We start from the raw sequence: 13921 nt of genomic DNA on the forward strand, positions 1-13921 counted from the left end.
AGAGTGTTATGCCTAAATTCAGCTTACTGGGAGCTTTGTCCGGGTAACAGTGATGAAGTTCGCCGTACTCTAACTCTGGACTATTATGTTTTCTTTTTTTTCTTTTTAGAGGGCACTGGCATATGTGGCTTATTCTTGACATGTATTTCTATTTTGCTTTTCATTGCAACGTTCCCAATGTCATTGCTGTTCTGTTTGAAGGTTAGTTTTTTTATATCCAGAGATTTTTTCTGATAAGTGAATTTAAAAAGGTGGCTTCTCCTACTCTAAGACTTCTGAGTATAGACCAATAGGATTATTAACTTCTTTAAAATTTGCATAAATAAAGCAGATTCTGGAAAAATTTCCAACTTCCTTTATTTGCTCACTGGAAAAGCATGCCATACATAATTTTTTTGGAAAGGTAACCAAATGAGATACAAAGTCAAGAACTTTTAGAGTAACCGGTAGTAAAAGGTATACTAGGTAAAATTGATTAATTATATAATTTTATAATTAACCAACTAATTAATTAATTAATCAATCAATGAATTAATAATTTAATTTATTAATTAATTAATTTTAATAACTTATTGATTTCATTTTTATAATTTCAATCTTGTATGATGTAGATTTTGAAAGACTTAAGAGAATAAAACTATTCCTTACCACTACTTGAAGTCTCGTCTATGGTTTCCAATTCAATTTTGGTGAATTTGATATTTTGGATAGCACCCAACATCAGACCACGTACATCATTTGCAAGATTTTTAGTAAGAACGACTCGTGCCATAGGGCGTTCGTCAGCAAGGGGATCTCGGAACTCGGGATTTTCAATCAATGTGATCTTTCTCTTCACTGCTGCAGCTCTAACAGCTTCATAATGATACCTGAGCGCTCGACTACACACTCCTCTGTTGTTATGGTCTTTCAACACTTGGAAAAGCAACCTTGAATACGCCACCAGCGTTGTGTAAGTTCCTTTGCCTATAAGGCAAAAAAATAAAAATAAAAATAAAAAAAATAAAAAAAAAACGTTTTCAAGTATTTTATAATCGAAATTAATTTTCATTCATTTTTCCAAAAATGTAAAAAACTATTTCCAACTGGCTATTGGTCAAGACGCACTTTTAACACTTGGGGAAAACGCAATTTAATATTTGTAAAATTAGTGTTTCAAAATGAGGTTGGCTTCTCAACTTAAAAACAAAATTACAAAAGATGCCGTACCGATTCACAAAACTTGAAGCCGCCCCTTTTAATATACAATAATTTTTACCTCTGACAATGATTTCTTTGCAATCACTAACATTCAAGCCAGCCAACATAATTCGTTTACATATTTCCGCTTCGATTTTATTTGCACCACCTCGTGTTGAAGATATCGCTATCCAATATGAAATCCCTAAAAAATAGTCCGTCCCAATTAACAAAAGAACAAAGTTTTAATACCTTAAGAGAAGAAATTTTGTAAGAGAAATAGAGACTAGTGTGGAAAAAAATTAAGTTTGGCCATAATCATGATCAATTTTTGAAAATATCGTCGATTAAAAATCAAATTATGCAATAAATTTTTACCTGGTATGACGGTTTTCTCCCCGTCTATTTCGTAACTTTGATAATCCTCATCCGAATCTAACGGTGCTTCTCTTCTCTCTTCTTCTTGCCTTTTTCGTTTGATTAGTTTGTGTCTCATGTCGCTCACTTTCATGCCACAAAGACAGGAAAAGTAAAGCATCACTTCATCAAAACGCTTTATTATGGTTTCAATCTCTTCTCTTTTATTTCCAAGGTTGTAGTTGGCTTTTTCAAGGTCTTCATCAAAAACATCCCATAGACAACGAAATGATATAACAAAGTATCTATCAACAACGATAGGCACTATGAAGTTTTTAAGTGCACTTTTTATCGTGTCACATCTTATGGTCATTTGTACGCCTGACATCTTGCTCACGCGAAGTGAACATCTTTCACTCATATGGCTATTTTCAGCTGTTTTCTGGCTTATTCGCGAAATTAAATCCACGCGAAATATTTCAAAACTCTGATAATCAGCCATGACGAGCCCAATACCGGAAATTCAGAAGTCAATAATCGTATTCAATTGGCATCTGCAAAATTCAACGAAATGTCAAACCTCCTTCAAAATCAGCGAATCAACCTTCCCACCCGAATCAACTTCCTCAATAGTTTTGTGAGAAGTCGACTTTCGTACGCGTGTCAAAACTGGAACCTAACAAAAAATCTATTTGAAAGATTGAATGTTAGTTATCGTTCTTTTCTTTGGCGAATGATACGTAATGGTCAAAAGTTTGTCGATTTCAGAGATTAAAAATTAAATTAAGAGTTTAAGAATTTCAATAGAAAAAAGCTAAACTTTCGACACTATCAATATCATCTCAACACCAACAATAAAGGAAAATCGCAGAATATCGTTTAACAGCAAAGCCGACTTTCCTTGACCAGGTCGGGTGGATTCTTGACTAGTTGGGGGGCCGGTTCTTGACCAGGTCGGGTGGATAGTTGACCAGTTGGGGGCCGGTTCTTGACCAGGTCGGGTGGATTCTTGACTAGTTGGGGGGCAGGTCCTTGACCAGTTCGGGTGGATAGTTGACCAGTTGGGGGGTCGGTTCTTGACCAGGTCGGGTGGATTCTTGACTAGTTGGGGGGCCGGTTCTTGACCAGTTCGGGTGGATTCTTGACCAGTTGGGGGGCAGGTCCTTGACCAGTTCGGGTGGATAGTTGACTAGTTGGGGGGGCCGGTTCTTGACCAGGTGGGTGGATTCTTGACAGTTGGGGGGCGTTCTTGACCGGTCGGGTGGATTCTTGACCAGTTGGGGGGCCGGTTCTTGACCAGGTCGGGTGGATTCTTGACCAGTTGGGGGCAGGTCCTTGACCAGTTCGGGTGGATAGTTGACCAGTTGGGGGGCCGGTTCTTGACCAGGTTCGGGTGGGATTCTTGACTAGTTGGGGGGTCGGTTCTTGACCAGTTCGAGTGGATTCTTGACCAGTTGGGGGGCAAGTCCCTTGACCAGTTCGGGTGGATGTTAGTTGACCAGTTGGGGGGGCCGGTTCTTGACCAGGTCGGGTGGATTCTTGACTAGTTGGGGGGCCGGTTCTTGACCAGGTCGGGTGGATTCTTGACCAGTTGGGGGGCCGGTTCTTGACCAGGTCGGGTGGATAGTTGACCAGTTGGGGGGCAGGTCCTTGACCAGTTCGCGGGTAAATTCTTGACCAGAAAGTCAGATTCTTGACCAGCTGAGGGGTGGGTTCTTGACCAGGTTTTTTGTAAGATTTTACGAAATCGGGTCAGTAAAATAAGTCCCGGGTGGATTCTTGACCAGTTTCAAAAACTAGTCAAGAATCCAACCAGCGACCAGTCCAACCGGACTTGATCCGATTTTATAGTATAATTTAAGACCCCCCCCCTTTACGGCCTGAAGCCGTTAAAAAAGGATGCTGTATGACCTGGAAATTTTCGATCTGTTCGCACTGATATTTAAACTGTTAGCTGGAAATTTTCGATCTGTTCGCACAGATATTTAAACTGTTAGCTGGAAATTAAGTGTCTGTTCTTTAAAGTCCTTCAATGTCGAGCTGGAATTTAGCGATCTGTTCTTATAAGATTTTGTCAGCCCTGGTAGATAAGAACAGTTAACTCGTATAAAATCAGTCACCTGGTAATTTCGTACCTGTTCTGAAAGTTTTTTTACCTCCTAGCTGGAAAAATATAACTGTTCTGAAGTAAAAATTTCTCCCCTGGAAAATGAGGAACTGTTCTTAATTTCGGGAAAATCCTTCCAGCTGGCAAATAAGAACAGATATTTGCAAATTTTAGGTCGGTGGCTGCTTCTGAAATTTTCGAAGTTAACAAGCGGGGGGGCGCTTTATTTGGCACCTAAGATGAGTAACTTTTGCGTGTTGTTAGACCTGGTCTACATCACCAATCAAACTTCATGCGATGTAAAAGGGCCTGTAAATTATGTGCAGAACTAACTCGCAGGAGATCGATCTAGTCGGGTCTGACCGTAATATACATTGTAAAATCGATAATTACGCCAGACAAAATTTCCCAAGGTAAAGAGGTAAAACGGGAAAAATGTATTATGTATTGAAATCAGAACCGACTGGAAGCTGCAGTGTGTGGTGTGGTGAAGCGGCGAAGCTAGCAAAACAACGAGCTACAAAAAGGTATTGGAAATGAACTGATAAGCCTATTCTAACCAACTCTTCAACTCCTGGAAATCATTTTTTAAAGCCAATGTTCCCTAATATCTATGATGTGTGAGTTTTTATGGTCTAGTCTCTTTCTCATGACGTGATGTAGCCGTGCCGCCAGTCTGGAATTCATGCACAGTACCAGACCCCCGCGCTCGATAGGATCGATCATCGGAACGGCTCGATGACGGATCGATATGTGATCGATGGATTACTTATCGATCCGGATAGGAGATCGACGATAGAGGATCGATACTCAAGATTTTTTTTTTTTAAGCTTATGATTAGTTATCGATCTATCATCGATCGATCTATCATCGATCTTTTATCGATCTTATCGACCCTATTGACTCTTTCTAAAAATCGAGCTCTAGTATTAATCGATCTTTCTCGCTATCGATTACCTATCGACACCTATCGATTACCTATCGACACCTATCGATTACCTATCGACACCTATCGACACCTATCGACACCTATCGATTACCTATCGACACCTCTATCGATCCAATCAAAATATCGACCGTTTTTTTATATTGATTAATCGATCCATATCGATCTAATGGCGTCAAACCGGATTTACTTATCGGTACTTATCTGGCACCCGATGTAGAAATTATCTTTCGACACGCTAAGAAAGCTCTGGGAAAAGGTCGGGGAAACTTTCAACATCTGCTGTGGAAAGTTTAGATTACGGCGGAATTTCGCCTGAGCCCTAGCTCCGAACTTAAAAAAGCGGATGGGGCCGGCTTAAAAATGGCCGATATGGTACTCTCGGGTACCTAATATAATAAGCGTCCCCCGCCCCTTAGAGCCTGAAAAATTAAATAAGCTTATTCGAGGATTTACGGGCTCGATGTATGATGGATACATGATCGATACATGATAGATGCATAATCGATTTATAATCGATGCATAATCGATAATCGATGACGAATCGATTAATGATCGATGACGAATCGATTAACGATCGATGACAAATCGATTATAAATCGATGACGAATCGATTAACGATCGATGACGAATCGATTAACGATCGATAACGAATCGATTAACGATCGATAACGAATCGATTAATGATCGATGACGAATCGATTAATGATCGATGACGAATCGATATACTTGATTGAAATACTAGCTCGATAATGGATCAACGAAGGATCGATACTCAAGACTTTTTAATGGCTGAATCTTCGATCGATCTCCTATCCGGATCGATAAGTAATCCATCGATCACATATCGATCCGTCATCGAGCCGTTCCGATGATCGATCCTATCGAGCGCGGGGGTCTGGACAGTACGCTGAATATATTCGGCGTGAGAATGTCCTCAATTGGGTGTAACCTTCTTGATCCTCAAAATATCTTTGGCGTGGCTTTTGCATGGATTCCACACTGGCCGTGCCGTGGACCGTGCACCCAGCCCAGGCCAGGCCAGCCCCAGTTTGCAGAGTATCTATGCCAATGGCAGAAATCATTGAGATCTCGGGGGCAGAGTGTGTATCAGTTTCAAGGGCAGGGGCAAATTTTTTGATAATTTTCTGGTCTCGGGGGCAAAATCACTGAAAATTGGCCAATTTTGTTACTTTTTCTGTTTTTTTAGCAGCCTTTCTGGGTTTCTTTCTGGGACAGTCACGTGCGTTTCGTTTGGGAATGCGAAACACGAACGCGAACTACCCATGTCTAAACTTTTCAATATATCTCCAGAACTAACAGATTTTTTGAAATTTTGTAAAAAGGTCCAAGTTCCTGAATAGGTTTTGCTATGTTCTGTGAAAAAATCATAATCATCAGTAGGGCGGTCGGAAGTCGCGTATTTTCCCGCGTGACAAAAGAAGCGGCAACAAAAAAAGGATAAAAATAAAATTCAGAATTAAATATCTAAATGATAAAGAAAGATATCTGCATGATTTTTCTTTTTAAAATGAAAAGAATTTATTCACCTTTATAGTGCAAAAAACCAGAAGTCTTTAACGTTCTTCGTTCATTTGTAATCTTCGATTTTCAGAGCTTGGGTTGCCCTATTTGTTGTGAACAAGATTACGGCACCGCGAATTTGGAAAAACCATGGCTACTTTTGTTAAGATCACGAAGGAGCAGATCGGTCCCGTAACAAATGGTTTTTTGTGTTTGAAAGATGGTAGATCAAGCTTTCTTTTGAAACCGTTCGTTCTGTGGGGTCGTGCATTGTCTTCCAGCAAATGTAAATCAAAGAATTAAATCCAAAATTTTTGCGAAGAATCCGTCAAATTTTTATGTGGCGAAAGGTAACAGCAGAGAGTTTAGACCTTCCTCTTTCATGCTGTGCAATTATCTTTTGTGTATCTATATCTGCTCCATTGTAAGGGAAGTTTAATGGTATAGTGACACCCGTCTCTATGGCTCGCACTACGGAAAAACAATCTCGCCCCAAACCTCCTGCGCAGATTTTTTTGTAAAACACTTGATTTCAGTGCCGTGGACATGTTACAAGATGGTAGGAGGTTTTTGAACAGGAATCTTCAAAAAAATGGAACTTCAAAATGGAATATCTGAAAAACTACTAAATGTTGAAAGATAAGTGACCCCTCATTTTTTTTCTGAGGATAAGGGCTTTTCATTAAACTTGGTTTTACATTTTGAAAATGATTTTAGAATTTCGACTGACCCCCCTACGTAGGCCAGGTTTTAAACGCATCCACTTTGCTCTCCCTTGACCGTCATATAACGATGTAGAGTGTAAATAGAATATAAAGCGCTTTTAATTCATTAATCCCTAATCCTATCAATTCCTAAAATATGGCTCATAGTCATGATTCATTTAACTTTAAACATTTCTTTCTTCTGTTAGAAGTACCAGCAATTCAAGCTCTTTTTCTACAAATTTTGAGCAACTTTTAGGCATGAGAAAATCAAAATCTCAGGGCTTTCGGGGGCTTCGCCCCCTAAACCCCCACCAGGGCTCAGCCCAAGACCCGTGGGGGGGGGGTCAATACCCCCTGCAATTTCACCCCCCCCCTTTTCTGCAAGCAAAACTTCTTTTGGCATGCACCTCACTTTAATCAAATAACAATTCGGCATGGACTTTGAAATTGGATGTTAGAATGACGGTGCTCCTTTCTTCTTGATTACCTTACCTTTGATTCCCTTTGACGTGTTTCAGCAAATTCTCTGCTCACTCAACCCGTGGGGTCCGGTGTTTGACCATTTCAACAATTGAATTCCAGTCAGCCATCCTGTAAGGGAGATAAGCAGGGAGCAGTGGCTGGTCGGGAACATCTTGGAGAAATTGATGAAGTTGTTTTTTGAAGGAATTTTTGGAACATTTGGTCATGTGACGTATTTTTCTTGGTAACACATTGAATAGTCTTTGACCGGTGTCTGAAAGGCACCCCTTTCAAATGTTCTTGTTTGTTGTATTCACTGGTTTGAGGTGGCATTTTCTTCCCAGGTGTGGTTTGTATATGAATAAATACCGCCTTCCCCTTCACCATAGTTAAAATTTGGCACCAGTTGTTTGATTATACACCATGTATATATAATTTGGACGACACAGAAACCCGACGATTTCAGGTCTGCTTATATCGCGAGCAAGCCTAGCCAGTTAAAAGGCAATATCTCAACTTTACCTGACATCAATAAAGTCAATGTAGTGTCATCTCTCGGATGTGCAAGAGCATTGGTTTTCCAAACCTAGATGTAACATACTGTACTGGTAATCGTCCAAATTCAGACCATGCTTCCCAGACACAGCAGTCTGGCAAAATTTGTCTGACAGATTTTAAATGCTTTCCTATCAAATTTATTTTCTTAAAAAGTTTTTAAATAAAAGTTTAGCGCCATTCCAATTCAGTCCTTCTTTACACTCTCTACCATTGTTGGCTACACCAAAAAACTTCACATTTTTGTTGTCCTCAACATTCTTTTGTGTTGGCCAACTCACATAGATATATCTTCTATCTACCAAGTTTTTTTGATTTTAATATTGAATATTAATAAAATTAGTAAACATAAATTTACATGTAAGGATTTTATTGGAAAAATTTCTTTTTCTATTCAATCTAGAGAGTGAGTAAACGAGTATACAAGCCAACAAGCCTGGGTAATTTGGAAAACATCAATTAGATTTTTACACCAATGTAAAGAAAGGTAGTCACTGTTTATCCAAATTCTATTTGAGACTACTGCCTTTCTACTTTCTACTTTCTGTCAGTTCAACAGATTGGTATAATAGCTGGTTTTCATAAAGTCCATGCAACTGGTTTCTTATAAATTATTTCTTCTTATTATTCTAGAAAATCAAAATCAAAGTAAAATGAAAACTGACAAATATTTTGATAGAGGACCAATTTATGAATATGTTTTGATAATTATTGGTTTCTCTATGCTTGCATTTTTGGTTTACCATCCTGAACCTGAAATCTATTTAGGTCAATTAGGGTTTGTTGGGAAATTGCTTTTGAATTTGCATCTGAATTATCACAAGCAGTTGTATAACACATTATTCATTTCAATTACCATTCATATTCTTGAAACCTTGTTAATTATAAAGATGGCTTACAGTTTGAATATGACAAAGTCAACAGTATTCAAGTGGGCTTTTCAAACTTGGTTCCTGGGTGTTTTATCTTTAATGAGATTGAGAAGATATCGCAAAGAAAAACTTTCTAAAGAGAAATAAATTGATAAATTTTACGTTTTTCCTACATATGTCTGTGATCTGATGAGATGACTTAAATTATTTGATTAAAATAAAGAATTTATTTAGATAAGATTCACAAAATGTTCTACAGGTGCTCACTATTTTTATACTTGATTTATTTTTTGATATTTGGTCCAATATTTTTTATTGCACTCCATCCAGAACCTGCTGTTTACTTGGACAATCTTGAAGTGGTTGGTCATATATTCTTGAAAGGCCATAAAAATTATCTACTCTTATTCCAACTGGTGGCTGTAGGGACTTTGGTGGGTCATTTTCTAGAATCATTGTATGTTATAAAGCTATCTGTTGAACTTGGTTTTCCTTTCAACTCAATCATGAAATGGGCCTTTCAAACTTTTGTCCTTGGCTTTCCTTCAATGATGAAATTTAAGGAACTAAAAGTGAAGATTTTGCATGCTAGATAATGTTTAAAATTTTTTTGAAGTTTTTTTGTAATTTTTGTTGATTTGTTTTGAAACATGTTATAAAATCTCTTTTTTATAAGAAGCTTGATTCTTATTCCAATCTGCTAAAAGGCGAATTCTTTGTTTGAAACAAATCTCTTTTCCTCTGAAATTTTAATTAAAAAAATTGTTCATTAATAAACAGACCTGGACGGACTCAAAAGTTTTAAAAATATTAAGTTATTATAAATTCTTGATCATTAATTTATCAGTCTAAGGGAATTTTCTATTTTATAAAAAAAATGATTTTAATCATTTAATAATTACATCAATTCTTTATATATATTTTGATAATTTAATATTTTGAAAATGATATTTTATACCACATGTTAATTCTACATTTTGATCTAAAAATTAATCTTTTCTTTGTTTCCTTTGTTTGCTTTAAGCTTACTCGGCCAAATCAAAAGACATCTGTTTGATAGGATTCTTTACATTAATTACAGTATCATCATTCTTATATATATTTTTAGTGTAGCAAAAAGGTATGGAGGAACTCAATACAGGCAGACGACCTAAGAAAGAAAAGAAAGAAGAGTCTCCTGAGGATGCAATAGACCCTGAATTTTTTGTTCGTGTTTCTTTTCACAAATTTTTAGCCATATCTTTGGGACTGGCTTTGTATGCTTTCTTATGTTTTCATCCTTCCCCGGAATCATATTTGGACAGAATGGGCGGACCTGGACAACGACTTCAATATCTCCGCGAAAATTATATGATACATATGAGAATTGGAATGTTTATTGCTATACTGTTACATATTATTGAGGCATTGTATGCTATTAAACTTGCGACTCAACTTGGTTTGACACAGGAAACCATCCAAAAGTGGGCCATTCAAACAGGAATGATGGGTTACTCATCTCTGCAAGATCTTATCAAATATCATGATGAGAAAGTGGTACAAAAGCAAAAACGAGAGTAATTTTTTATATGGACTACTAACATTTTCTTAACTTTAACTTATTTACAGGATTTTTTTCTATTGAATATTTAGCATTTTTATACCTCTAGTATTTATTTTTACAGGACTATAAGATTGTTCTCCATTTAGAAGTTCCAGTTTACAATTCAACATAATAATTTTATAAATCATATCCGATGTGATGGATACTTGTTTTTAACTTTTCCAATTTACAGTGTTATTTTGTTTTCTGATCCTTTTAAAGAATTAAAAAGTTTCACTAAAATAGTATTACTGAATGTTAGTCGTCAGTCGTGCCAAAATTACTTGAATCTGATTGGTTTAATAAAGGAGTGAAATTAATTGTTAGTTGCATTATTACCACTTTTTGTACTCTACGACAGGGGACACTTTGGCCCCCCTCTTATTCCTTTCTCTCACACACCTTTTGTAACAATAAAGTAACTTAACTTCATTATTAAAAAAAAACAAAGAAACTTCGCATTGTAGTAGATTCTTATTAAAAATCGCACTGCAACAGCTTCTTTTTCGACTAAAGAAGAGAGAGGTTTTTCGAATGTTTGTAAACAAAAAAAGTTGGAGTCTCTTTCAATAGAAAAGTAAGAAAGGAGAAAATACCATAATTTTTTTCTTTTGTTACTCGTGATTAATCGTTTGAGGGGTAATCAGATGGTTTGAGATTTTTTGCCTGAAGAAACCCTCTGTGGTTTTGAGTAATATCGCAAAGTATTTTTGTCTAACTATATTCTAAAGTTGAGATATCACAATTTAAAATTTCTGAAAATGGGTTCTCACACGGTTCTAAGTTGAAATTCTATTGTTTTTTACTCAAAGTAAAAAAATAGTAACTTAATTATCTCGATTTTGGGAAGTATTTAGGGGAAAATATTTCGAGGTTTTGCTCAGGAGGACAATAGAGGGATTTCACATGCCAAATATCCCAAACCACCTGATTATCCCTTTAATTGCACTCCAAAACATACCATTACTAGTAAGTCAAGCAACACTTAACTATCAGAGTGATTCTGTAATCTTTCTGCAACACTTTGTTTGATACAGTTATTATATAATTTGTTTTTCTTCTTAGGGATTTAACTCCTTAATAAGCAAAAATTAAAAGTGAAACTAAAAGAAATCAATAATTATGGAGGAGGATGTCTGGAATGAGAATGTTCGAGAAGCTTCCAGTATTTGGCTGTTGATGGGCAAAGGTTATCGTATTTCCAGAAGCATCCGTTTACAATGGTTTTTCCAATATCTTAACAAGATCATTTCACCAAAATCTCCTGAAGAAATAGTAAGTCTGTTGTAAAAAATTCTGTCTATTCTCTTGTCATCTTTTGTCATTTTATCTTTTGCTTCTTGACACTAACCTTTTTATACTGAAGTGATTTCGTGCTGGTTCTACTGTTTTACTTCAGCATCAATCATATGCAAAACACATTTCCTAACCTTTTATACATGAAAAGTATGTTATTATACTGTATAGCTTTTCCCTTGACATTCCAGGTAGATTCTGAAGAGGAACTTGAGGTTCTGGCAATACTTGAGGGTGATAATGAGCATGACCTGCTCGCTACCAAACAAATACAATCCTCTGAATCTATTGATCAAAGTCTACTTCGTATCACACCAGAGACTCGACTAACATTTTTGGATCGGCAATATCGTTTTGTGTATTGTATTGATATGAGTCCCTCTATGGCTATGGTGGTAAGCTAGGGCTCTGAGCTGACTTTTTTAAAATTATATGGTTTTTACAAGAGCCTGATCGGGGTGGTCTCGCTTAAATGGAGAAGTAAGGTGAAGTAAGGCTCAGTGTCTATAAGAAATGATTATTTTTTCTTTGGACAAAATTTTTTTAAATTTAAATTCAGATAAGTTTTTAAAGCTTGGTTCATCACATACTAGTGTCATTTGCTAACTCAGCCCCCTTTGGACCCCTTTAGATATTAATTACAATGACTTTTTCTAATCATTTTATGGTTATCCTTTATTGAAATTTTATAGGATAGCAAAACTGGAGAAGTTTTGGTCGATGATATGTTCAACAGTATCAAAAACTCCCTAACTGGTCTTGTACAACCTGTAAGTAAACTTGTATCATTCAATGCAACTGAAAACATTTTCATTTCCTTCTCTGTTTTTATGGATCTGTATTTGTTGATTGCAATAATTGCTCAATTCTTTTAAAAGTAACCCATCCTGATCAGTTCATAACGATTTGAATCTAAATTTGAAAAGGGTTGTCTGGGATCATTATCAACATCTGTGAGAAAGATAGGTGGGATTGCATGAAGCGTGACCAGTAAATTCAAAGCAACTAATAAGGATAATATAATTAAGGAAAAAATGTAATTCATTCATAATAAACTCATTAGCGTGATTATCATAAGTAATATTTGATTCTTTTTAGTTTTGTGTTGGAAACAGTCCTTTGGAGCTTTCTCCCAGGCTTGATATCACCGTTCTTGCTCACACCTACACTGACAACAAAGAATGTCAAGTAAGTTTGCTGTGTTTTTAAGAAGGGTTTTTTTGTATATCTAATACTAAAGTATGTTAACCAAAAAGGACTGGGGTAACTTAAAATATTTTTCATCAAAATAACATAAAGTTGCACTTTAATCGATAAACTTTGTTTCAAGTGGCCCACCTCTTTTAATGAAAAACAACAATATGAATTTGTGTATCATAACCAAAAAGCATCTAAAGCAGTCTTAATTCTGCAACAGTTTCTGGCTGGACAGAAGTGACCCCAAACCTTAAATAAGCATACCACATTTGAAAAAAGTTTTGGCCATAATACATTATTCTTCCTGAATTGGTGAATAATACTGCATTATGTCACCTTGATTGATTTGCACTATTATTGACTTATTAATTTTAGGTACTGATGCAGGGATTTTGTTTGAATTCAAAGAACATCAATGATTTCTTATGTAAACTTAGAAGAAAATTACGAGAATTGTGTGAACGGTTGATCAGTGGTATTGTCGAAAACAAGGTAGATTCTATGACTCTTATATACTGATTATTAGATTTTCATTTTGTATGGATAAAACGAAAGAAGAGACTGCTTCATATTTTTGTTTTTGTGTGTAGACGAAAAGTCATTGATTTCAGGTACTACCTCAGTACCTCAGGTACCTGGGTACTATTCCACAATTTTTCCAAACTGCAAAAGCTTGAAAACCATGTTAACAAGTTAATTATGCCTTTTCGTTAACAGGACAAGGTTGACAATTCTCAAGGTTTTCAGAAGAATCAAACAAGTCTCTTCCACATGATTCGTGACAGTCTACTAGCTTTGTACCTCCTTCCCAACAATGCTTCTGCAGGTTTGAAAATGATCTCATATGATAGCAGGCACTTCTGATGAATAAAATGAACGTTTCAATTCGAAATTTGAATATTGATTTTTATAGAATTTTCATATTTTTAAGAAAAGAAAGCCAATTTTTTTCCAACAACCCTCTCAAAGTTAAAGGGAAAATGTGTCTCCTGCCATTTGCTGACATACAGTGTTATTAAACAAAAGAATTTGAGCAATTTTTCCCCTTTTGTTGATAATTCTCTTTTGTCAGCATTTTAAGAGGTGCGCATCCCTTCTTATCATGAAAAAGAAAATCTTTAACAAGAGATTTGTAT

The 13921-nt window shown here is 36.2% G+C and overlaps 1 protein-coding gene across 1 annotated transcript; it reads right to left on the reverse strand.

Moving 5' to 3' along the window:
* Positions 1–637: 637 nt before the first annotated feature.
* On the reverse strand, positions 638–1957 carry LOC136797820 (uncharacterized). The gene is made up of 3 exons (XM_067054404.1): positions 1558–1957; positions 1259–1384; positions 638–966 (listed from the first exon to the last, which is right to left on the reverse strand). The coding sequence occupies exons 1-3, from the start codon at positions 1955–1957 to the stop codon at positions 638–640; spliced, it is 855 nt and encodes a 284-aa protein (XP_066910505.1).
* Positions 1958–13921: the final 11964 nt, after the last annotated feature.

Source organism: Clytia hemisphaerica, unplaced genomic scaffold, assembly GCF_902728285.1.
Source record: "Clytia hemisphaerica strain Z4C2 unplaced genomic scaffold, Clytia hemisphaerica genome assembly, whole genome shotgun sequence".
Taxonomy (NCBI): Eukaryota; Metazoa; Cnidaria; class Hydrozoa; order Leptothecata; family Clytiidae; genus Clytia; species Clytia hemisphaerica.